Source organism: Porites lutea, chromosome 6 (genome assembly GCF_958299795.1).
Source record: "Porites lutea chromosome 6, jaPorLute2.1, whole genome shotgun sequence".
Classification (NCBI taxonomy): domain Eukaryota; kingdom Metazoa; phylum Cnidaria; class Anthozoa; order Scleractinia; family Poritidae; genus Porites; species Porites lutea.
Window position 1 is genome coordinate 33,607,791 of NC_133206.1, and position 27,052 is coordinate 33,634,842.

At 39.5% G+C, this 27,052-nt stretch overlaps 2 protein-coding genes across 2 annotated transcripts; one reads left to right on the top strand and one right to left on the bottom strand.

Moving 5' to 3' along the window:
- Positions 1-4,723: 4,723 nt before the first annotated feature.
- Positions 4,724-7,367, top strand: LOC140941562 (uncharacterized). Its single transcript, XM_073390586.1, has 3 exons — positions 4,724-5,023; positions 6,472-6,696; positions 6,965-7,367. The coding sequence occupies exons 1-3, from the start codon at positions 4,805-4,807 to the stop codon at positions 7,199-7,201; spliced, it is 681 nt and encodes a 226-aa protein (XP_073246687.1). The 5' UTR covers positions 4,724-4,804; the 3' UTR covers positions 7,202-7,367.
- A 969-nt stretch (positions 7,368-8,336) lies between these two features.
- On the bottom strand, positions 8,337-24,655 carry LOC140941561 (uncharacterized). Its single transcript, XM_073390585.1, has 5 exons — positions 24,244-24,655; positions 23,371-23,727; positions 19,927-20,346; positions 18,418-18,674; positions 8,337-9,892 (listed from the first exon to the last, which is right to left on the bottom strand). The coding sequence occupies exons 1-5, from the start codon at positions 24,572-24,574 to the stop codon at positions 9,437-9,439; spliced, it is 1,821 nt and encodes a 606-aa protein (XP_073246686.1). The 5' UTR covers positions 24,575-24,655; the 3' UTR covers positions 8,337-9,436.
- Between the last annotated feature and the right edge of the window lie 2,397 nt (positions 24,656-27,052).

A 27,052-nucleotide genomic window follows, 5' to 3' on the forward strand; every position in this document is an offset into this window, starting at 1 on the left:
AACTATAATGAAGGTTGTCCCCCAGAGATCAATTTTGGGTCCCATTCTCTTTAATATCTTCATGAATGACCTGTCTTATGCTATAGATAAATGCACGTTATTTACGCATGCCGATGACACTCAATTATTTAAGTCTGTGGAAGATATCGACCAGGTTGAACATGCGATAAATGCCGATCTGAAAAAGGTTGATGAGTGGTATGAATTCAATCAAATGAAAAGAAATCATTCAAAATATCAAGCAATTACTTTTGGAAGGGTCAAGAGAAATCCTGTGTTGACCTGTGAAAGAACCATTATCCCTATTCAAGATGAAATGGAACTCCTTAGCGTCACTCTTGATAACAAGCTTAAGTTTGAGGGACAGATTCGTAAAATCTGTTGTAAATTTAGTCAACAGGTTGCTGTTCTCAATCGTCTGAAGAAAATATTGCCTTTTGAATTGAGGATAGATATATATGGTGCTTTCATTGTACCGCATTTCAATTACTGCTCAGAGTCATGGCATCACTGTAGTAAAAGAGGTTCCAGCTAACTTGAAAAAATCAATGAACGAGCCCTTCACTTTGTGACCCGTGACAAGTCAGCCACGTACAAGACGTTGCTAAAAAAACTAAACCTGCTGTCCCCACTTAATCAAAGAATTGTTAAAATGGCTACCAGTGTTTACAAAGCTATCCATGTGTATAAAGTCCCTACAGGAATAGGAGAGCTATTGCATGAAAGATCAACTAATTATAATCTTAGAGGAAAACACATCCCCGAGCTACCCAAAGTAAATACAACTACCTATGGACTTAAATTGTGGCGTTATACTGCAGCTAAGATTTGGTATGCTCTTCCGGATCATCAGTTTCATGCCGCTAATAAAATCGGGATATTTAAGAACTTGATGTCTAAGTTGGATTTCTCAATTTTACATTTTAATCACGCAAATACATGTAAACACATTTTGCATAGTTTTAACATCATTATGTAATAATCTTGTGATCTACCATTAGTTTTAATAAATTTTAAACTTTATATATATAAAAATTATATATTTATGAGAAATCTTCTCTTTCTATTATTATTTCTAGTTTATTTATTTTTTGTGGCATGTCTGTAAAGTAGCTAATTAGCTGTAAGAACATTGACCACGTTAAATAAAGGGTAATGTATTATACTGTATTTGTAAAAACTATCAATTTTCCTATATTTATACGCTGATTTGGTTGTAGAGTAGGTTAGTTCCACTGTTGTGCAAAGTAACTAATCATCTTATCATAAGTATGTTTATTTACCAATTAAGTCTTCACTCTTAACAGAGTATTGTTACATGCATTTTAATAATTACTTTGTACAGCATATAAGAGGAGATATGAGGTAGGGGGGGGAATCGTCACGTAAATCTTGAATAAAGAAGGGGGGGTCACTTGCGATTCACATGGTCTGCAGGGGGGGCCTTACAGCATGTTACAGAAATTTGGATCTTTCCAATATATTTTTCCCTCCTCTCCTCTACATAAACAATGACCAGTCTCTTATCTAAACATTACATGTTCATTAAACCCACCTTTTCCACGAATTTGCCCTAAACTTAAGTTAAGCATAACTTTGAGCATACCTCACAAGTAAGCTTACCTGTTTCACGACTTCTGTCATGCCATGTCTCTATCCAACTGTTGACAAGAACCGTTGGAGGTCAAATCCGAGTTCCTGAAGTGAAGTAATATTACTTTGGGTCAAATTTACATGAATTTAACTGAAGACGTGTTCAAGCAATTTTCACTCCGTCGCCATATTGGTTTCTTGTAGGACCCAGTCTCAACTGAGTCTCTCGCGCGAGCTTTCGCAGTACTCGTTTCGCGCTCCTCGAGTACTCTTGAACGTGCAGCAGCTTCTTTTCAATAGAAAAGAGATACGTTTATGCTTGTAGCGACTTGCTCATAAAATTTAACGACTATGGACGAGATAATCAATAAATCTCACCTCTAACAGTGACAACCATCTCAACTGAGATTGGAATAATGATACCAACACAAAGTTAACCTATGCGAGCACAGGCAGCCCAAGCTCAGTATGAGAGTCAGGAATCATCATCAATTCGTGTGGTCTCGTAAAATAGCCCTCAACACATAAACGATTTTTATGGGAATTCAGGTGAAAGATTAAAAAAGATAAATCTCTCTGGGATTTTCAAAAAAACATACCTTATTCACTTGGTTTTTCTTAATTGTTGCTGTGTGGTTATTTTCCCGATCCTGTTCGATTGAAGCGATTTCATAAATCCTTGCTTATTTTAAACTATCATAATACAGTAGGAGTAATTATTCCGGAGAGAATTTTGTCCCTCAGTTCAAAGCTTGAGGTAAAACTGTTACAAGAACTCTATAGCGTAAGTCACTTTCCGCCGCCGAAATATTTTCCCCAAATTTGCACAAGTGATGTTGCCCGCCGGCTAGTCTCCTTTCGATTTAAACTTGCAACTTCGCAGGCTTCGGTCAATTTATAAAACTTTAAATTTCTGTTCCTTTTTTTCTCTTTTTCTCTGTAAATGCTCTAATCAGCGCCTTTCTTCAAATAAGCTCTCCCCCTCGAATTAGCACCCCCCTTAAAGCTAGAAATATAGTTAGCGCCCTCCAAACCTCCCCTAGAGAAAAAAAAAACAGTGAATATGCGGCAAAAAGCGCTAAGACGACTTTACAGGGAAAAGGGATTTGAGAGCGATCGCACACAGATACGATACTTTTTAGTTACTGTTAGTAACAGTGTGTTTACTTAAAATAAAGACAAATGTTATTCTGAGACTGCCTTCAAATAAGCGCCTCCTTCGGCCTTTTCTCAAATAAGAAAGTAAAGAAAGCAACCCCCCCCCCCCCCCCCCCCCCACTGAACGTTATATTCAGGCATTCACGGTAATTGCTCTAGACATCCGCAAAATCATAAACGTGAGACATTAACGCATCTTTTTTGAATATGAAATCATTTAACCCTTGCTACGTCAATCTTAGCCTACGTGTGGCCGCACTCTCCCCCGGACAAAGGAAAAACGTTTTTCCTTTGTCAGGGGGAGGGTGCAGCTACTCGTAGGCTACGTCAATCTGAATCTATCATTTTACGTTTTAAAGGCTCCCTCTTTAATCAGTGAGTAAAAGGGTGTCGGACTGAAGTGGTAGCTGTTGGTTGGGAACCGCAAAACAATTCTCCTGTGGCATGCGTACGGAGATGGATCAGAAAAATTAACCTGTCTACCCAAACATTTTGTTAAAAAAACAATTTCAGCTGTTAAGCACACGTACCAACTTCGCGGTGTGGCCAGTACCTCCTTACACATGCGCACAACCATATCACCCAGGCAGTGGCAGCCAAAGACAGCTGTTCGTCGAATAAGTACTTATCAGCCTGGCATAGCCCCAGGCGAGAGGTCTCACCTGCGACCATAGACCTCGCCGTTTACTGCCGAGGCGAGTACCTAAAGCACTCCTTTAAGCGGCAGCTCCGATGCCATGCTGATGAGTCCTAATAAGGACGAAATATCTGTCCATGGCTGCCATTACCAGGGTGATATGCTTGTGCGCATGTGTAAGGTACTGGCCATTGAAAAACAAAAATCATAGCTATAAGTAAGATCCGCCATGAATTAAACTTCCCATAACTAATCGCAAATCAATCGGCCAAGCCGCTTTCTACAACTGATGTCTGTTCCCCTTTAGCAGCACACGATGGAAGAAGTAACCACCACTGAAGTGCAGATACCGTAAATCCTCTACTAAGCCCCCCCTCTCAAATAAGCCCCCTCACTCTAACATAATGAGCCACCCCTCCCTTTCAGGGGAAGAAAGTTAATAAGCTTCCCCCTCCCCTCCCCTAATTACTTTTGACTTTTAAATGAGAGACTGTATTAGTCAATCACGACTGTTAAACTTCGTGTGGACTGATCCGGGATAGTTTAATTACCAACTGGAAGTTCGGATTTGATTCTGAACCTCGGCTACATGACCTCTAACCTTCTTGTACTTGAGCTTTTCCACTTTGCATTCTAGTTCTTTATGGAGAACTGATACCATCATCTTTTCTAAATTAAATAAGCCCCCCTCTCAAATAAGCACCCCCTCAGATGGGCTTGAAATTAACTTGCGGTAAGTAAACCGACCCAATTTTTGCATAGACTTCCTCCAACCCCTCCCTCACCTCAAAAATATCAAGACAGGGCAGTGAAAGCCTGAGAGCTCCCACAAATTATGCAACTATAAATTTCAGAAAGGTGACTTAAATAAGAGAAAAGCTTTAAACGGAAACCACGGAGAGTCTGTTGCTGCGCTATATTATATTATATTATATCATGTGTTATAGAAGGGGAAATTGTAAAACCAAGACTTCGCCATGCGACACGCTTCTTTAATTGGAACGACCCAAAAAAACACCTGTTCCTCTCGCACTCGCGTCTCCTTACGCGTGCAGCTCTCGCGTGTCTTTTCGTGACTCCCCCAAATGGAGAGCTTGCTCTCGCAGGCTAAGGGCCTGTTTACATGGAGGTGGGGGACCCCAGATACCTACCTAGGGTCCCCCACCTCAATGTAAACAGGCCCTTAGACACCTGTAGTCACTGGTGCCCTGCACCGTCATGCTTGATATTCGATATGCCATTACACTACAGTGTAGTGCAACATTAACTCGATCACGGGATTATACTCAGTGCTACTAGCTGTCGTATCATTACGCAGCAGTTTTGCACACTTAGTCTCGGTTTCGAAGCCGTTCCAACGCAGACGCAGTATCTGTTCTAACTGTGTGTTAACACCCGGAAAGAAAGCGCATTATCATGCCCTTCCTGCTGATTGCTGCAGCCCTCATCTGCAGTACAGCTGCAGCGAATTCGCCTTGCAGTAGCCTCTACGTCTCGTATGATTTGTCGCCGAATTTTAACGAAACGATCGCCCACAGCATTCACTCCATGACTGTACAGGGACTTCGTTTGTTTAACCCACGAGCGACCGAAGACAATCGCGTACCGACCGTAAACCATGATATCCACGACGAGGTAACTTCACGTAGTTATGCTCTTTTATTATCATTAAATTCTCTTGTACTAAAGTTACACAGCCTCAATCACCCATGGGTGGGGGAGGGGGAAGGGCACTCCCTTATTTGGCCTAAACGGCTGTGTGCTGCTGAATAGGATATGTTTTTCCCGACCTTGACGCAAAACAAAACGAACCAGGGTCATAAAATGAGATCTCTTGTCTTAAACAAAGCAGCGAAATAAGCAATTTTTGCCTTCAACAGGCACGGGGTTTGAAGGCCTCCGTGGCACACCTCTACCCAAACTTCCCTTGAGTGCCCTCCCCCCCCATTGAATCTGCAACAGAAATGCTAGACGGGAGAGGAAGGCTAGAAAATCGAGTTAAAACCTTAGACTGTTATCGATGTTTATTTTATTGCACTGAACATCGCTCAACTCCTCTTCTTGCCTCAGCAGCCATAAGGATCTCGAGGATCGAAACTGCCATCGAAACAAATTTCCAACTTAAATTTCTCACTCCTACATCACAATCTTCCAACTTAAATTTCTCACTCCTACATCACAATCCCTTTGAAGAAGACATGTTTTTATACTCTCTTGAGAATATTCCTTCTTAGTTCTCTGTTCAAAGGTGAAAGGTCACAAATGGTTAGGCAATAAGTAAATGGTGATGAACCTGTTTCTAAAAAACACACAGAATTTCCACTCTGAAAACCAAAAAACAAATCATTTTATGTCTGAAGAACGTAAGTGTTTTCGATTTTCTGAGACGAGTAAAAGTAAATTTAGACGGATTCAACTACAACCTTGAAAATATGTTCGTGAAAACCGTGAAAACAATTAGTTTTCCACCTCTGTTCGATCTAGCTTTTAAGTTCTGGTCTTATCTGTTTCCTAGCTAATTGTAAAATATTCAGAAATTGAATGTTGCCGCGTGTAGCCCTGGGGTGACGGCAATATTGTGTGGATTTTACCAACTGAAGCACCGAATTGTTCCGCTCTTGGTACGAGTTGGAACAAGAGTATCTTATTACTAGACTCGAAAAGGTCATTGTTCAATATAACAAAAACACAACCTCGAGAGGCTGACAAAAATCATCTCTTAGCTATGCAGCGAAAAAAGATAAGAGAAGGTTTTAATTTTTTTTCAGTGCCTCAGGCTTTTTTCCCGAGCGATGTGACCGATGTCTGAACTTAAACGTCATCACTGAAAGCTTTTAACGCCGTGGATTTCGTTCTTCGGATTCTTGGTACTGGATTTTCCGGAATCTTTGTCAGTGGAACTTTGATTCCGGATTCCGATCGTAAGAGGGATTCTGGATTCCTTGAACTGTATTCTGAATTCCAGTGCCCAGGATTCCAGATTTCACCAGCAAAAATTTCTCGGATTCCAGAGTCTCTTGGAATAGTTTCCTTTCTCCTCACTCCCACTAAACCACCGTCTTTTCATGTTTTCCTTTCTCTAGAAACACCTTGTGCTACCCTATGCCCCAGAGGACCCCTACGAAGAAGATTTCAGCACGGAGGCAATGAACATTATGGACGCCATTTTAAGCCGCATCGGTTTGGATGATGATGGTCTGGGTCCGAACTGGTCTTCTACTGAGCGAATCGTTCACAAGTTTCACATGATTGACGTCTGGCATAGGGTCAGAGAAGTTTACCAGGAAGTTGAACAAAACCCGCCTCAGGTAACAACTTACAGTCTTAAAAAGTGTGTTGACAATACACTCGTCCTCAAGCGGAAAAGAAGTAAAAGGACATGTTCGATATATTAAAATCGGAATTCTGTTGCGCCATGAAACTGCACCAAGAAAATCGAACTGATTTCGCGCGCTTAAGGCACTGATTATGCGCGTGCGCTTAGCTAACTTATGGGTTCCCTGTGCAATGACGTAGAAAGGGATTTGCAAACAGCAAGTATGACATCATCCATGAAAGCTGTGTTTTCATTCGCAGGATGATCTATGTGAATGTTTATTGGACACCACTTCTAATGGTATCTACCAGGCGGTACACTGGGTAGCTGAACACTATAAATCAGGAACTCCTATTACACTTCTCAACCGACCCATTCCCAAGCTGAAGAACGCAAAATCCTGGAAAGTCTGGAAGAAACGTTTGCTGTACTACTACAAGCGTCCATCGCTTTACGATAGCAGCCTGTTCTTGTACTGCGCTACCAAAGACTTCTGAGAAGGCGGCCGGTTCTGATACTTTCCCCAATTTCTGTCCCATTTGAACGGTAACCCGGAAGATTTTCATATACAGATTCTAAAAAAACAACAGTGTACTGTTAGTAGGAAAACCAACCCAAATGCATCAAGTGAAATAGCACAAAATAAATACAAAATTAATTCGAGACCAACCCGTTCTTCTTCAGTTTGAAGAAACCGGGTTATACATAATCACTTACCAAAATGCCATTTCCACAAGAAAGTAGTTTTACGTCACTGACAGCACTGTCTTTTGTTTGTTTTCGCTAAGCGTTTTAGCAAATAAGAATAAAGATTGTATTACAGTTTGAATTTTGAACTCTCTTGAGTTTTTCCCTACCACACTTTCCAACTACTGAATTCCACACCAATCATCACTCCAGTGAAAGAAGATAAAAAGTTCGAAATTTCAGACGTGTTCTCGCCCAAGTCCCCTTCGCACCGGTGGGGAGACACGAGCTCGGGCCGGGAATGTGCGGCATTGCAGACTAAAGGCCTGTATTCAAAGTCCTTTCTTAACTAAAGTGAGGTGCTCTTGAGAAAGGAGCTAGGTATAGGGAGGGAAAAGGGGTGGTTTCATCGTGATTTTGGCCCCCTTCCCCCAAACGGTGAGCCTGTTTTGCAAGTCCCTGAACAGCGTCTTCAAAGGCCATTTCGGTGACATATCAAAGACCAACGGCCGAAACTTCGCTCGGACCACGTGACCCGAAACGCATTGGCCGCGCGGAATGAAAAGGCCTAGGGACTGTAGACAAGAGCCTTTTTGACAATGTATTTCTCAGTAGTCCTCAATATACTGGTTTATAATCCGTAATTTCAGTGTGAGAGAGGGTTCTGAATCCAAATGTATGTAAGATCAACTTCCACCTCCATCAGAAAAAAGCCCATCTAACATGAGAATGAAGTCTTCTTCATTGAGAGCAATATTTTTGGTGACACTTTGAAAATCCTAATAAAACTTAAATCAACAATTAAATATTTTTTTTATCCGGCAAACTGTTTTACGTTTATTCTCGTGCATCGCAATGATTTCTAAATGACGACGACTCTCAGTTATGAATCTCTACCTAATGTAGTTTCCAATTCCCTTATGGTTTACATAAAACTGGAAAACCTTCAACATGATACCGCGTCCTTTATTAACAAACCGATCAATCAAAATTACAGCGAAAAAAGTACGAAATGTGTGCTACTACAACAAGAAAATAAATTGACAAACTGATAAATAAATAATTTCACAGCGTTATCTAGTCTTGTAGTCTGGGTTCCACACCATGGATTCCGGATTTTACGTACTGGATTCCGGATCCTTTGTCACTGGAACTTGGATTCCGGATTCAAATCGTTGGTGAGATTACGGATTCCTTGAGCTGTATTCCGGATTCCAAAACCCAGGATTCCGGATTCCACAAGCAAAAGTTTCCCGGATTTCGAAACCGGGATTCCTTTATATGGGGTGAATAAAAACTTCAGCGTCTGTTGACCTTGTTTTCGTAGACTGCGAGCAGTCTCTCTCTTTTTTTCAGATTTAGTGAGGGAAGTGCAGGTGCGCGCGAGCGGCAGCCCGAAAAGAAAAATGAACCTCTTTCGTCTCGCGCCTTCAGTCACGGGCGTGGTCATTTGCGTGTTTCACTCGTTTTGATCGATGGAACAAGAAAAAAGGGAGACTGCTCGAAGTCTATTGTTTTCGCCACGCCGGTATTATATGAGAACCTAGCAAAGGCTATCCTACTGGCGGCAAAAAAGAATTCTAAGTTTCTTTTTACATTTTAACTATCTTCTTGTATTAAAATATTTGCTAGTAGGCTTGCAGCCTTACTAAATATTTGGATAATAAACAACACCCCTACAATATTCAACGGTTTATTGTCAGCTTGCCTGACATGATTCACGCAATGCAAGTCAATCTAAGCAACATGCGAATATCTGCCAATTTTTTAGTAAAAGTTAAGAACAACTCCGGAGCTGTTATTTTCGTTTGTTTTGTCTGCGCATCTAACGTATTTGTTCTAAAATGACTCAAATAAAAGAAATCGCTTCGTGAACGTGAGCAGTTAACATAACATACTCACTAGCTCTTTACACTAACCCTAAAAATATAAGCTCAAAAGCCCAGGGAAGCCATTCACTTGAGTACTGAAATATGTTTGAATTCATAAAAAGGTTGGTACAAAATTTGGGTCGATCGTTATTATCTTTAACGAATTAATTAATTCTATTTTCTAGGCCGATATTGCTCTCTACGCACAACTACTCTCCGTACCATTCTTTCCGAAACTTCCCTGGTTACATCCTGTTTTACCAGCAGTTGGACTTGCGGGCCAGCTGCTTCCTCCATGTCGACGTCACCTGGAGGTCCTGATGAAATGGCCAAATCCAGTTGCTGCCGCAATTTTTTCATTTCTCTTTCATACGTTTTGCAGGCACTTTCAATGCTGTCGTCCAATGAAAACTTCTTGGCCAACTTGGAGCTTGGGCTAGTGGTTGATCCATTAATCGCTATGAGATTTACGTGGCAAGATCGCTTAGTGAGCTCTTCTTGGACTTTAATAACCAGCTCTTCCAAGTCCACGTCTCCGTCGTTGTTCGCGATTTCGTCAATGATAATATCATGAGCTGTACCAAAAAGCCGCTCCATAGACTTATCCATCTCGACAATATAGGAAATGATCTAGATACCAAGTAGCAAGAACAGAAGTCAATTATTCACCTAGAGGTAAAAGACGTGGAAGCAACTGCACTTTCCAAATACAAGAGAGCATTATTATCAACGACGAAGACGAGAAGGAAAAATTCTTCTCGTCCTCGATTTCGTTCTCCCGGGGACGCCCCAGTGGGAGAACACTTATCACTAGGAATATGTGTTCCTAGGTAGGGAAAACACATTTCACTAGGGATATGCGTTTCCCGGGTCCGGGAAGACACATCACCAGGGATATGTGTTACACTACCCGGGAACAAGTATTTCAAGTGATATGATTTCCCCTACCCGGGAAACACATATCCCTATTAAAATGTGGTTTCCCTGCCCGGGAACGCATATTCCTAGTGATATGTACTCTCCTACCAGGCCACGGAAGGAACACAAATCCCTAGTGATATGTGTTGTCCAACCCGTTAAACACATTCCACTAGTGATATGTGTTACCCTACATCGGAAACACAAAATCACTAGTGATATAAGTTCCCTTTCCCTGGAAACACATATCACTAGTGATATATGTTCCCGTACCAGGGAAACCCATATCACTAGTGACATGTGATATTTAAGAATATTTAAGAATCTCTGTATCTTAGCGCTAAATGATACCTATCTAGCAGAAATCTGTAAAATGTTTCAATAAAAAACTGGGTTGTTACCAGATATATTTCATAACACTTTTATACGAAGGAATCAGGTTCATAGTTATGATACCAGGAATGCCAGTTCCTTCCATGTTCCTAAGTTCAGAACTAACATAAGACGCTTTTCATTTCAATACCAAGGTCCCCTTGTTTTTTAACTCACTTAGTCCAGACATTCTAAGCTCAGTTAGTGCATCAAATTTTAAGAAACAACTGAAGAAACACCTTCTTACTTAACTTGTTCCTTTCCCTCCATCCCCCTTTGTCGGCTTTGTGTTTTGTCTTTATTTATTTATTTTTTCTTCATCTCTTCTTCTTCCTTCGTATTATTGTTACTCAGCCTTTGCCGTTCAGATAAATTAACAGGGATCTTAAGCAACGACGACGACGACGACAGTAAAAAAATGACATTGCGTCCTTTCAAACTTTAACGCGTCTATTTGCATGCGCTCAATTCGTCAAATGTAGGCGTCTTTTCCTAGAGTTGCATTCCAAAGGGCTTTATCCATGTTCAAATAGAGAAGGTAAAATTTGTCGTCGTATCTTCATGTCCTTCATAAACCGTCGCATTGGGAGGTTTCACGTCGTAGTCGTGCAGTGGACGTCAACGAAATGTAGTAAAAAGCGTGATGCACGTGCAGAGCTGTTGTTTTGGTCATAAAACCAATTGTTTTTGACGTTGCTGTTGTCGCCGTTGTCGACGTTGCTTAAGGTCCCTCATATTAAGTTTACGTTTTGTAATTTAATAGGGAAAGCCCACGTTGTATAAGCCTCATAGTTTTGTTGGGCTTTGCTACCATTTTCTAACGGATTCTTGTAATCTACTACAATGTCATTATAAGGTGGGGAAATGAATAAATAAATAAATATAAATGTTCCCCCGTGATATATGTTCTCCCAAACGCATATTCCTAGAGAAACGTGTTTCCCCTTCACAGAAAGACATATCACTACTGATATATGTTCCCTAACCTGGAAACACACACCACTAGTGATATGTGTTTCTCGGGTAGGGGGACATAGATCACAAGGGATATATGTTTCCCAGGTAACAGCAGGGCAATTTGTATGCGCATGCGTCAATATTGTCTGTACAGCTCTGTCTGTAGAAGTGTCTGCGAATTGTTTACGTTCACTGCAAGCATTTGCAGGCTGTTTTCTGGAGCTGAATGACGTATTTTGGGAGCTACGTTCGACAAACGTGTTCTTAAAGGTATCGAGGTATTTCTACGATGAAAGTGAGTTACTTGTAGGCGCTCTGTTGCCCTTGAGAGGGCAGTCTTTCCTTTCGTAAAACAGTACATTGAAGAAGGAAAAGGTCTGTACGATAATTTTTCATTAAAAATAATCCTATAGATATTTAATTCTTCTCAACAGTACAACTCCAAAATCGAACTTAGTCGTTCCTGGAATAAAGTGGTTAATTACCTGTCCATTTTGCCGTAAACTGCATTTTCACCCTTTCGCTGGCTTGTTTATCTCGAAATTTCGCCTTTTCCCCACATTAAGTTAATGATTAATGAAACTAAGAACACTTCCTTGAACTGTGATAATCGCCTTCTGCTGTAATTTTAGCTTATTATATATTTTCTTCACCGGTAGGTCATCGTTGAGAAATAAAATACAAGCACTTCAACTATAAATTTTAATTTAATATAATGATGCCAATAAGATTTTGTTTCGAACATAAGAAAACTATATCATTTAGTCAGGTATACAAAGGGAAAAAACGTAACAATCGGTTTTAATTCTGATTTTTTCCTCCTTATTTTGATGGTACACTGTTTGTTTACATTTTATTATGCAAACAAGAACGGGCTTACAGCAGCATGTAGGTCTCGCCTGCTTGGAGATTACATCGAGAAATGAGGAGGCGATTAATTCTAGAAGAAACATGATTTACTCGCTAACGGTTTTTTACTTCCTACTTTATCGACGTCGATACCTTTTATTTGTTTCTGAATTGATTTAGTACGCGTGTTAGCGACGACCACAAATACCCTCTGAGGTCGCAGGCTATACGCGTGTATAAATACACGAAAATTCAAGGGCCTCGATTCCAGATAAATTACATCATTGCCAGAGATCGAAAAAGTGATTTACATGGCACGTCATTTCAATCATCGCCGAAAATAAATCGCATGCTCATCACAAGACTCATTTGCGTACAGTGAAAGTTTACAACACCCCACTATCGCAATTTTGCAAATTAAGATTGTTATTTTTTTTCGAGCACTCAGTAGTGTTCACTTGCTCCAAAGTAATCAACGCTTTCAAGCGATAGAATTCGTGGACCGACACGTTTCGGAAAAGCTCTAAATTTAATCTTTCCAAAGCTTTCTTCGCAAAACATGTGTGGCTTCGATCACGCAACGATTCTTAGTCCCAGTTTTCATGGTCTCCGTAAGGAACGCCTGGCACAATGACCTGCCTTTTGTGTCCCAAAAAACGACCAAAAATTCGGGGGGGGGGGGGGGGGGGTACTTCCAGAAAAAAAATTGGTAGGGAGTGTGCGGCACGCTTCCTGAAACCCTTACCCTATTTCAGACCAAAATCGGTGATTTTCCCTACCCTATTTCAGACCTGATCAAAAATTTGATACCCTATTTCAGACCTGAAGCCCTGGAGCCTTGCACGTGACAAGCTGTTACGGCACGTACACGGTAGTTGGCGTAAACATTAAAAGGGAAATGGTTTTATCGCCAAATGATGAAGAAGTAGCTCATTCTTCTAAAAAACATACCCAATTCAAGACTAGAGTGCACAAACCATACCCTGTTTCAGACCGAAATGGTCGAAATTGATACCCTATTTCAGACCAAAACGGCTAAAAAAAACATACCCTTTGGTGCGGCACATACCTATATAGCCTATATAAGGGACTTCTTCCCCTCGGGGATGGGGGGGGGGGGGGCGGGGGGCGGGGAATATAACATTATAACATTTGGGCGTTTAATAGAAAATCTAGCCTAACTTCCCAACCCCAAAATGAAACGTTATCAATACACCTTCCAAATAAATCTAGGCTTCTGTTGCAAAAATTTTGTGGATACTACATTTGTTGATATGCTAATTTGTGAAACATTTTATACACGAAGGATGTCAACCGCATGAGACCGGCTTCTCCTACGTATTGAACCACATTCTTATTTAATGCATCAGTACCTGCTTATTAATTCTTCCCATTGGGTTCTATGTACAACTTACAAGGGTTCATCTGAATACAGTAAAAAGCGCTCAATAGAAGCATAAACAACAGGCAAATTCACCCATCCTTTGTGCCATGTTTGTTGTCGCATCCCAACTCATTTGGGTCCTTCAGCAGTAGTATTTTTTTGTCTGAGGAAACGGCATTATGTGCATTCCTCTAACAAACTTCCGGTGTTATGTTTTAACAGGCTTTGAAGGTGAACACACATTGTCAGTTAGATTTATGGAATAATAGCCAGTCTCTGTTTTGAATGCATCACTAGACCTCTCACTACTGTCGTCAAATATAAGTTAATGATAAGAAATCGATTGTAGTCTCTGACTGTGGAACACAGAAGCTGTTACTCAAGAGTCGCTTCAAAACAGTAGCTTAGGGAAGTCTCTGTATCTTTTAGAGTTAAAGAAAAATGAAAGTGTCGTTCGTTTTTTCGGGGTGCATTTATATTGTCTGCAAGTGAGCTTGTGAAATGCTCAAAGTTCGTAATGCATGATCACTTTTTGCTGGCTCAGACTGAAAACATTCTTCATTTCGTTTAGAATATTTTTTGATATTTTTTCCGCGAAAACTTTCAAAAAACTGTAAAAAACTCCATAGGTTTCATGTTTTGTGGTACATATAAACGCGTGTCTTAGCGATCAGTTAAGAGAATCGGCACGCTAATAAAGAAACCTCGAGTAGTAAAAAATTTTTTCGCTTTTCTTTAAGCAGCTGAACATTGCTACGATGCATTTCTTCCTTGATAAGTAAAGCCATGAGTTGGGAAATTAAACCACATAAATGCATTGCTTTGCCAGTGAAAATCAGACGTATACAGGAACCGAGTGATTTTTGGTGTTGAGTCTTCAAAGTCTTTATAAGGTCAAGAAAAACTACTGCTGAAAATTCTACAACTGAAACAAGCGCAGAAAAAGTCCGATTTTTGTGATGGAGAACATTTTTTGTAGGAAAGTAAAGAGTTCAAAGCCCCAACGAAATGTCTTTTAAAAAGATTGTAACTATACGCGAATTTTCGATTTCCCGCCATCAGATTTGATGCACCCACACTGTTGTCTTTCAGCGTATGCATGCATGCGCACGCAAATTGCCCTCCTGTTTTCCCAGGTAGGGAACACATTTAGCTAGTGGAATGTGTATCCCGAGAAGAGGAACACATATCACTAGGAATTGTTCCAAGTGATTCATGATATGTGTTTCCCCTATACGCAAACACATATCACTAGTGATATGTTTCCCCTTTAACACATATCCCAAGGGGAAATGTGTTTTCCCTACACGGGAACAATTCCTAGTGATATGTTTTCCTCTACTGGAAAAAAACATTCCACTAGTGATATGTGTTCCCTTACCCGGGAAACAGACATCACCAGTTCTGTACTCCCCTTTCCTGGAAACACATATCCCTAATGTGGGGAACATACATCATTAGAAGGGATGTGTTACCCTACCCGGGAACACATATCACTAGTGATATGTGTTTCCCAGGTAGGAGAACACACGGGTAGTAGAACCCATATCACACATGATTTGTGGATAGGATTCATTGCAACACACAGTTGTTTCTATAAAGTGATTAAGTTTAGTGACGTGATATCCCGGACATATTTCGTGACACGCTGATAACAATTTTTCACGAAAGAGAGAAATAATCAGTTGACTGTGATGTTATTTTAAAACCAATGTTTTTAAATGCGCTATCTTTGTCAGCCAATTTTATATAAGTACTTACATCGCATTACATTTCGTTTGATTTCAAACTCAAACTCGAGCCAGGTGAGTGCGATAACCATAAGTTTGTTTGACATTTGTTTTAAAATAGAAAATGGAACGCCAATGCAAACAAATTTCCCAAAAAGAGACACTCGAAAGCCTTGGCATATCTGTCATTCTTCATTCTCAACGAAACAAACCCCGTCGCATGCATCTACGCTATTTTCATTCGCTTCGTGATACCTTATCACGGCTACGGAAAAAACTAAGGGAAGGTACGTTTTTAATTGGGGGGGGGGGGGGGGAGGGGGTGGGGTGGAGGGCTGGGCTATTTTTCACCTTTTTTCTGAATCATTTCGTGGCCCTCCCCTTTTCCTTCCCTGGTAAACACGTGACCCTCCCCTATTACTATCCTTTCATTGCATGCCGTGCACCGGTTCTCCACAGTCGGCAACTCTACGACCCTTCCTTGACTATGACAAGCTTCCTGATTCCCATCCACTACTATCAGCAATATCTATTGGATTTTCAGTCGCGAACTGAAATGAAAAGAATGTTCCACGGACACAAATTAAATCCAGGAGACGACTAGACAGTAGCTGAATTTTCTCGGAACTATGTGTGTCCCGCAGAAGTTTGTGAAAGACTATGTTGATGACCTTGGTCAAATTGAAATGCGTAAGGAGCAGCGAAGGGCTGAAAGTGAAATACAGCAAACACAGCTGCTGGAACAAGTAATTTAATGTTTTGACCAATAATATAGTCGTTGAAAGTCCATGAAGTTAATTTCTACTTGGTACGTCATAGAATCGTGTTCAAAGGGAAGAAGCCAGAGAAAGTGGCATATAAAGGCACATATCGCTAGCAGGATCTTATCAAGGGTGGAGAAAGAGACTCCACTTCGTGAAAAAACTTCAACTTCGGGCTCAAAAAGTGATGAAGAGGAAAGGATTATAGGCCTTGAAACATCATCAACATCATCGAGAGAATTGATCGATATAAGTGTCAGCCCTCTACTGCATACAGTGGTCAATCACTGAACGTCAGGTTACGGCTGAAAGAGAACACGGGTCGTCCGAGACAGCTACGTGCCATGGCATAACAAGAAGAAAAAAGAAAGACAGAAAGAGTGAATGAATCTGATGAACCAACCGTAACAAAACTGCTGTTTAACAGGAATCTTGAGTAATCACAGTTCCCGTTCAACAGGAAGGACTGGTACGAAGCTTTAAAATATGAAAAATGACATCAATGTGGTAACTGAATACATTTACACAAACCACTGTGAAAATCAAAGGCTCCTGAATTGAATCGTAAACGGGCATGGGTGCTAAGTGCACTGCTCTTGAATTTCGTGATTGAGTTTCGTTGTTATTGACAACTTAATGTTGAAGATTGTCACCTCTGTATTTATAGTACCTAGAAGGCTTGAGAAACATTCCATTTAGAAATTCATTTGATTTAAACTGCTTGGGTACTGGAACATATTCACTTTCTCCTTATTTTTTTTAAAAATTTCATGACTTTCTCTGTGCTGGTTACTTGATAGATCATGTTTACATTTTTTTAGCATTTGATTTTTGGCATGTGTGTTTTAGCATACGGTATTTAGCATTTGTTTTTTGGCATCTACTTTTTGGCATACATTGTCTGTTTTAAAAAGCAGTTTTAAAAAGCATTTCGTAAGTATTTCTATGGTAACTTTTTGGCATCTCTATATCACTCACGCTTTTAAGGAAGCTAGATCCTTGCCCGAAGCTGTACTTGTTCTGACCTTAGGAATTCAAACCCGACACAGTGGAAGTATCCGACTGCATGGGCACCTGAATATTCTACAAACTTGTTACCAGCGCAGCATTTCTTTAACGCAAAGATCACTTTAAGCTTATTAACGCTCTTTACTTGTAAAATAATTTGCTTTCTCACGTGAACGTCAACGCCGCTTTACAATTCGAGGACCGTTTTTTGCAGCTAAGGCTCTTTGGCTTATTCGCTTTTCGCGGAAGGAAATCCCATCGTCAGGCTTCGATAGCTCTTTCACACTCTGTCGATCGCATCTTCTCCATATCAAGGAATATGGCGAAACAAATGTGCACAACTCATCCAAATATACAGCAATGATCCACGCTCAATTATTTCAACGTCCTTTTAGCAATTCCAAGTCCATTTCTTGCATACGAGATTGTCAGTGTTCTTTACAATATTTCCATTTATACAAAACCCATCTTCGGCTGGCTACTCTTTTGTACGCCTTACTAGTAACCTCTAGAATATGCCAAACATATGCGTAAAAGGCACTTTGGACAAAAGTTACACTAAGTACGGGAGGTAAGAGTAAAGTGTATAATTTGACTTTAATGAATAAATTAATAAGAATCGAGTGAGTGAGTGAGTGATCGAGTGCCATTCGAGTGCTTCCAAAAGCCCATGGCATGACTACGTCATCCATGAGCTAAAAAGACTTGACTCTCCCTTAATACCTTTTTAAATGAGGGTTGACCCTCCCCAAGGGTCCAATTTTTTTGGATGACCCTCCCCTCTGAAGCCTCAGCCCTTCCCCCCAATAAAAAACGTACCTTCCCTAAGCGGGAGCGGATTCGAAAACACGTTAAAAATCACGGAAAAGAACATGCAGTGCATGATTAAAACATTTCCTTTGTTTGCTTTTCTCCAACAATTTGTAGCCGGCGAAAACCTCAAAGTAGCCCGCAATAGCGCCGGTCGTCGGTACATTTTGACAACCATGCGGGAGAGTGCCGGTCTGCTGAGCGGGAGGGCACGGGATTAAACCCCTGCCGGTCCCTTGCCGAAACTTTTAAGAAGAAAGTGGTACCCTTGTAACGACTTCTGCAAATGGTTAGCACATGCGCAGACGTGTGTCACAGGCTCTTTAACAGATTTAACGCACTTGCATTCTTAGGCACGAGAATTACCTCAGAAACCAGCTTGACACTTTCGCTGTAGATAAACTGCCCTCCAGTCTTCAGGGAAATTCCAGTAAAAAACTCTTTCATGAGATCAATACAACGCCCAGAGTTTGGAAGATAAGGAGATATTCCTGGCTTTGAAGTCCTCCTCATCACAACGTAAAGGGCAACAGCATTCTCAGCGAGTTGTCTACAGAGGTTTAGAACATCATGGCCATGTGTGCATTTGAAGATGTCAAGGGTTCCAAATTGAACCTCCAAAGCTAAAAATGCAACCAACAACAGTCATCATCATCATCATCATCATCATCATCATCATTATCACCAGGATTTTGTAATTTGGATGTTCACCAGTTTTTATCTGCATGTAACCCATGCAGATAGATTCTCCTTCTAGGAACGTAGAATATTCACACAAAATGTTTTTCATGTTCACCCGCAAACTACATACTTGAAGTTATCGAAATTTTTGGGTAATATGACTGCTTGAGTTTGCATCGAAACGAACGAACTCCGACTATTACATCGTTTTGACAGAATAAATAAATTCGACCGCGATTACTCGTATTGGTAAATTTTATCCATTGTTTGCCCCCTGAGAAACCACGGGTCAACATGAAAAACATTTTGGGTGAATATTCTTCGTTCTTTCAGGCAAGTACGAGGAACTATTTACTCCTAAACTGAGTAAACTTGTATCGAGACGACCGTAAACCCATAGTAATAGTCATTCAAAATGTACAGTTTAAGTTTCGACAAGTTTAAAGTCATTATTGCATGATGAACGGACATTTACGGTCGCTATTGCTTCCAAAAAAAGTTACAATGAACATTTTACTAATAACTTTCCATTAGCGTCTTCAAGATAAAACGTTCTTCATTCTCTTTTGTCTAGAGTAAACAAACTTGACGGCGATGTCTTGTATTGGCAGATTTTATTACTTGTTTGTCCCCTAAGAAAATACGTGACATTGATTTTAACCCATCAGTCCTTAAGCGCGTGCAAAGATGGCGGGGATCGTGAATAAGGTCTTACCACAACATGGATGTGCAATGTCATGTAGCCTGCGAGCAAGCTCTCCTATTTGGGCGAGTGAAACGAGTATCGCGAGAACGCGCGAGCGAGTGGCGACTCGCGACGCACGCTTCGCTTGCCCAAACAGGAGAGCTTGCTCGCAGGCTAGATGTCATGTTGCAGGCAACCACACTAACTAGAAAGTGTGACATTTCACGTTGGTTTCCCAGTGGTGCGGACGAATGGACAGGCAGATGGGCAGATGTATAAGTATCAAGTAGCTACACTATAAATCAGGCATTGTCCTCAAAATAAGTGAAATTATCCCAACCTGATATGCTGGATGTGGAGCTTACCCACCAGACATTATTTTAATAAACCCCTAAGTACAATGTGATGAGAAAAGAGTTCGAATAAATAACCAATAAACCTAAGACCACCAAACTTAAAACTAATATAAAGAGCATAAAAAGAGATAGAGTTGCTTCGTATGTACTTACGCAGCAATACACAGACTGTGAGGGCTTCTCTTCGACATTTATAATTATCATCATCATCACTGTTATTACTGCTTAGGTGCACAGCTAAAGCCAGTCCGTCAGCCAGGCCTCTTCTGGAGCCATTACTACCAAAACACCTCAAGCTGTTGATGTTCTCTTTCATTCTTGATTTGTCATCCGTGAAGTCAGCAACAAAAGCTATGTTGGAAACAGATGCTTTTCGTCTACCATTGAGATGATTTTGGTAACTGATTATTGCCAGACGGAAATGGCCACTTTTTCTCGACAGGACATCCACCAAATGGTTTAGCTGTGTCTTGAGCTGCCCAAGAATGGCAGAATTTGTGGTAGCACAGTCAACAACAACTATCAAATCTAACTTTTGACCATCATGCAAACAAGGTGCATGATGTGACACATCTATAAATAGAAAGATTACAATAGGTCAGGCTTATTTTAAAATGTGGGAAGGTTGATAATTTACTAATCCATGGATTTAGGATTGACATTTTCCCTTCTGCGGTTTGTCGAACTTCAGAGCTACAATAGCATGAATACCATCTGGAACAAAAGGCAGCATAGTTCTTAACGATGCTTTGGACAGTTTTCGCTCTTTTTTATACCAGTAGGGACCAGTAAACAGCTCAACAAGCTTTAAGTGGCATTTTTTGAAAAGATTTCCATGGGCGAATGAGCTACGCAAAGTACGTGTACCGAGTCTGATAGAGATAGCCACTTCTGAGCTTACTATGAAACCAACAAAACAGTCACAACAAGCGCCTAGTTTTTCAAAAGGTGGATAACGCTATCCACTGAATAATTGATTGATAACTGATTAAAAAACCTAACTGCACGCAATGAGATTATAGCTCCAATCCTGGACAAAAGTCTTGGGACACTTTGGATTTCTGGGGCGTTTTCCAAGTCACACAGGTCCAATCCCTCCTCTCACCCTACAAACAATGTTGGACGCGAATTTTTTTCCGAGTTTCAACTTTGTATAGAGTTGGGGGAGGGAGAAGTGCAAGAAAATTTCGAAAAGGGTGCACTGTTTTATAAGGGAACCGAGAAATGACAGGAAAAAATGAATATTGTAGTACTGTCCCAAGGACTTTTGTCCATGATTGTAGTTTGTGGTTTTGTGGCTTAAGCTCACTTGTCCTGATCTTTGCTGTGATTGGTCATAACAAAACAAAGATTCCAGAAATATTTAAGGTGTTCACATTTTTGGTAGTTAACTGTAAAGCAAACAAAGCTGCCCATAAAATACCAAATTGGGTGAGAAAGACAACAAAAGATGAATTTTAGTTTTTCTGATTAACCGAACCACCCATAAACCGTCTTTGTGGCGAATCCGCCCCCCTTGTGCCACTACTTGTTCTAGTTCTAATGGTCATAGATAACTTAAATTAAGTACGTACAAATAATTATACTACAAAGTGGTAGAGTTACCAGAGGCTAAATCCTGACAAAAAAGGTAAAAGGTTATGTTATGCATAAGAAAAAATTGATTATGGTATCACGAGGGTATAACAACATCTTTCTCAGGCATGTTAAGGCATGGGTCGCCTCATAATTTGCATAATTTGGCGAAGTTGCATTTGAGACGGATTGTTTTGATCGGTCGTCATGAAACTTGGCAAACAGTTTTAGCACGGTGGCCTTAACAATATGTGACATATTCATTGTTGAAATATTAGTCACGTGGCCTGAAAATGATCGTTAACGGTCAAAGTGTTCAAATTAAAACGAGGAAAGGAAATGAAAGAGCAGCAAATATTCTTAGGCACCAATGGTTTTCCCATGGCCTGGATATTATAAAATAGCCCTGCATGTATGCCTAAGTGGAGCGAGGATTACGAAATAAAGAAAAACAGGTCACATGACTTATAAAAGACTTCAATAACTCTTATTAAAAATGCTTTAATTCACCCTGCAAGGCTAATTGACAATCCAGACAGTTTGGATGACAATTTGATGACAAGTATTTTTAGGCTAAAGTTTAACAACCTTGCCCCGTTTGAGAAAACAGGTTTTGAGACGTCATGCTCCAAGGAATGTCACGTGATGCTTGGGATGAATTTTCCAAAACAATTTTAGTGAGGTATATCTTATCATATTTTTGTGGAAGCCTTTATTTGGATCCTTCTGCGTCATTAAAAAGTATCTTTGCATTCTCTGCGGGGGGTCTTGTTAGCCTTCCAACCCACGCCTTGACTTGCCTGAATTCTGTTCCAACCGATATACTAAGGTTTAAAATATACATCTAAAAAAATTACTGCATAATTTCAAGTGACGAATTTTGCAGCATCTTATTTATTAGTTAGAAGATTCCTAATGGATCACTATTGATCCACAAGATATCCTGTCAAGTCATGGCTTAAATTTCCCCTTGCCTTGCTGTTTATAATTTCCAAAATGCTGACCATGTAATACAACAAGTTCTTGTTCAAAGTTGAAAAAGTTAAACTGGTGGCGAGAATGTTTAACAATTTAGTTGCTGCTGGTTCCACTTTCCCCAAACAAGAATTTTGTATCAACTGATCAGTTTTAAAACTGTAGGATAAAATCAGCTAGACAAGGAGAAATTTCAGCCATTTAAGAACATCTGGAATCAACAGTGCATGGTCAGCTATGATTTGAGATCAAGAAGTAGCCTGAATTTCAGACCTGGTCTATTACTTCGAATTCGAGTCATTTTTACTCCCTCAGCAATGTCTGAACTGACAGGCCTTTAATTCCAGTTGAAAATCGTGTTACCGGTAATTTACTTTTTGCACGAGTAGCGATGCCACCGGACGGCATTAACAGCCAGTCAATTCAGGCATTACCGAGGGAGTAAAAGCGACTCGAAGTAATCATCAGAAATTCAGGCTAATCAAGAAAATCCTTTGGCAAAAACCAGAGGAGGGAGGAACCTTTCCCTCCCCAACCCCTGTACCACGACAATAGAGGCATGAACTCACTTGAAGTACAGGTTGTCTGTAAGTGGAACATGCTACGGTCAGTATAATAGCATCAATCAATCAAATCAATCAAATATTCAATTTATTTGTGTGGGATGGGGTTGCCCTGAGTATCCAAGCCACAGGCTCATGTATAATATATCCATTTAAATTATATATATATAATTTAAATGGATTAAAAACGAATAAAAACAAATATAAATCAATAAATCCGGGAATGTTACGTAAGAAGTACTCAAAGTGACATAGGCTCCTGCATCCCACTTAATTAATTAAAAACTATAGAAATGATTATCAATTAAGAATATAGAATAAGCTAAAAACCCTGAGACAAAAAAACCTACGATATAAAATAATTACATTTTAGCCTTTAAGTCTATAAAATTAAAAGAACTTATTATAAATTCTTACGAACGTCACTTAGCTCAGTTGATAGCTTAATGTAAGAAGGAAGGAAGGAAGGAAAGAAGCATCCTACCTTTTGACCATGGAAGACTATCTCCTGCAGTGGATGTTGGAACAGAACTTGTAACTGGTGTCTGGATATGGATCTCAGACTTGTCACCAATTTTTACAGCCATGACTCCACACTGAGCAAGCCAGGGTTCCTTTTCTAAGGCATTAAGACAGAGTTTATCCAGCACTTCTCTTCTATTAGGCAGTTCAAACATTAAGTTAAACCAATTTGAAGCAACTTCTTCACACTTTATGAAGTGGCATTCACTGGGGTCAATGCGGAGAAGCAGGTTGATGCTGTTTATCAGTGCATCAACAGTGTCTTGCTCAATGAAGTGTTGTCTTTGAGATGCAAATGAGAAACAAACCTTTTCCGTAGCTGAAAATAAAATCAATCATCAAATGCTATGTCTTTACGATCTTTAAACAATCTTAGAGAGGTAATATCTTGAAGAAAAATGTTATAATTTACAAATAACCATTTTGATCCATCTATCTGTATCACACTCTCACATGCCAATAGTGAATACCATAGCCTGCATAGCTGCCACCTCCCCCGCTAACCTTTTAGGCACCATTTCCCTGCCAGATCATCAATTGGCGATGAGTTTAACATTCGCAAATCGACTGTTAGCTTCAGTTGTTATCAATGTAAAAATGAGCAATTTAATTTTTCTCCTTTTCCAGTGCTAACAATGCCGTACATTTCTTAGGCCTGGTCCTTCTCTTTTAACAATCGGTGTATATGTTGTTCAATTTTATCATTGTTTTAAATTTTTATTTCCCTTTACCAAACCCCAAAATAAAGGGAAATAAATGTATACCAAGGACAAAATTGAACTACAACGTATACATAATTAATGTATGGGAAAATCTTTATCAATCCCATAGTTACCTGGATATCCACTGTCAATTTCCATTGTTGAGTGCAGTTGAAAATCTTTAACAAGCTCTACAAGATCTAATCTCTGAGCTTCCGTTAAAAGCTGCTCGAGGAAATCTAAATTATTGTATCCCAAAAGACCTTTCTGCTTCATACACTTTAACAGTTTCCTTGCTGTTTTGCATTCATCCAAAGTGCCAGCTGAAATATGGTTTTGAAGCAAGAATTTCAAACTGTCCAGCTGTTCTTCTTCAATTTCCCATGAAAGTCGCTCTAAAAACGATTGAAAATGGTCTAAAAGAGTTCTCCCACTTGATCGCGAGATTACACTGGGATAAGCCATAGTTACAGGATGAACTGTTTCCACTGCTGAAAACAAAATCAAACAGATGGTGCTAAAACATTCACTTAAAGTTTTAAAATATGCGTTATTACAGGGAAGGATGTTGTTGGCAGCTGATATTGTATAGTCAGACTGCCAATAGAAACAATGTATCATACGAAAAACTATACCGAGCAATTTATACCATTAGGCTGGTTCAGTGCATAATGTTCACCTTGATCAACGCATTTAACATCTCCCTACTTGAAACATTTACAGTTTCTGGCTGCCAACCTACATGTATCATGTCATTTTACAAGCTGTTCACACTATCCTAAATTATTAGCCTAAAGTTTAAGAACAGGGTTAATTATAATTATATACAGCTGATATATTACTTCAATATTTTGAGGTCAAAAGAAGGAAGACATGTGACTTAGGGTGTTACCAAGTTTGCTTTATAACATCCGTCAGGGCATGATTGATCGATACAGGCCATCATGCAATTCCTTTTTTTTGTTGATGCAAATACTCTGCCTCTTTCTTTTCTATATCATGAGTATGTTTCCAAGTTAATGCATGATATCAATAATAATAACGATCCTCTAATTATCCTGAAGTTATTTAAAAAAACCCTACAGCATACATTATGTACAATACATGATCATCTACCTCTGGGAATTTTTACATACGTAGCACTAGGTTAGAGATACATAGTCGTTCTTTATCCAGATTTGGCGTAAAGCTGTGGAATGAGATACCATGTAGCTTGCAAAATCTACCCAAGAAGGAATTTAAAAGAGAACTTCTCCAACTTCTCCTAGATATAACAGTACAAGAAAATGACTATATAGAAACACCTATCATCATAAAAAAGTTTGACTGGCTAAATAATTATGTTCAAGTCTTTAAAGTTTCAACTGACTTTAATCTCAAACCCTAACGTTATCATTTCCTTAACTCTGTCTTTATGTAATGACCGGTTAATTCAAAATTTATTTATGTAATAATATTTATTTTAAAAAGTTAAAACCTAACCAAACCCAGTTGTTCTTCTGTCCTGCCTAGATTAACATTTGATACCTATGGGACAGTGTAAGTAATAAAGTTTATTTTTACGGTAAAGTTTCATGTTGTTGTATTGAAACAGTCAACAGTCCCACTTAAATTAATTAATTAATTAATTAATGCCACTAACAAGAATTCCCATGAACATTTCTTATATCAAGGAAATAATTGCCAGATGATGCTTTTTCTGAAATTCCTTATTCTTTCCGTGCTGTTACATGAGATAAAGAATTCAATTCTAAATTACAGTGTCAATACCAATGGTTACTGAAGTGCCATGATCGCATTTTTCAAGTTGTGAAAAAATGCGATGAATGAAATTGTCTGTCACTGACCAGCATGCAAAGAAAGTAGTGTCTGACAGCCTGGGGCTACTGGATTTTGCTATCGGGATAGACGTGAATTCTGTTCTTACAACTTGCCGGACAGGCAAGTGAAGTTTTTAGGGGGTAGAATTCAAATTACAAAAGATTACTGTAATCGATTCTGTTGGTCACGAACGTTTTTTTTTTTTTTTTTTTTTTTTGGGGGGGGGGGGGTAGTTGGAATGATTTTTGGGCTAGAAAATGCAAGCTACAACATTCAACAATTTATAGTACATACATGTGTAAAATTGAATTAAGCAGATTTTAGATAGACAAACACTTAAATTACAAAGGCTTTGTGTTTTCTAAGCTATTCTATTGCATACCACTGTGGGCAAACACATCTGGACCTAAGGCTATTATACACAAGTCTCGATTGATGCAAAATTTTGTCACGTGAATTATTCTGGGGCTTAGAAAATTTGACCACATCAGTGAAGGCCTCAAGTCACTTAAAATGCTCAATGTAAAAGATTGATCAGAAATCAACAATGCTGTGATGGTGTTTTAGTCTTAACACTTTGCACATTTATGCGGCCAGTTTCAAATGAGATCGTCAGTATGGGGTAACATGATCTGTAAACAACCCAGTCTTTCTGCAGGTCCTTCATCGCAAAAGAATCAAAGGAATCATACGATAGAGTTCTACTGAGGGCTTCATTGTTTGGTTGCATTGTTTCTTTTGTTGCACATAAATCTGCAACTCAGAGCATTATACAGAAGGAACCACACAACCCAAATGTGGGTTCCTCATTGGTTCCTTATTTCTCATTTGTCATATGGCAAGTGGACAGCATCCCTTTGGCTGTAGAGGGGTAAAATATGGAACAGATTAAGCAACCACCTGATGTCTTTAACTTATAGTTTAGATAAATTTTTAAAAAGGTGTATTATCAAAGATTATTTAAGTAAATCCTGGTAATATATTCACTCTTAATCTTAATTACTTATATTTAGTTTAACTATTATTTTTTACTTGTAATATGTTGGTGCTGAAATAAGCCCTTTTTTAGGATCAAGCAACAGTAAAAAAATTTAAAGTACATGTATGTGTTTTGATTTAATT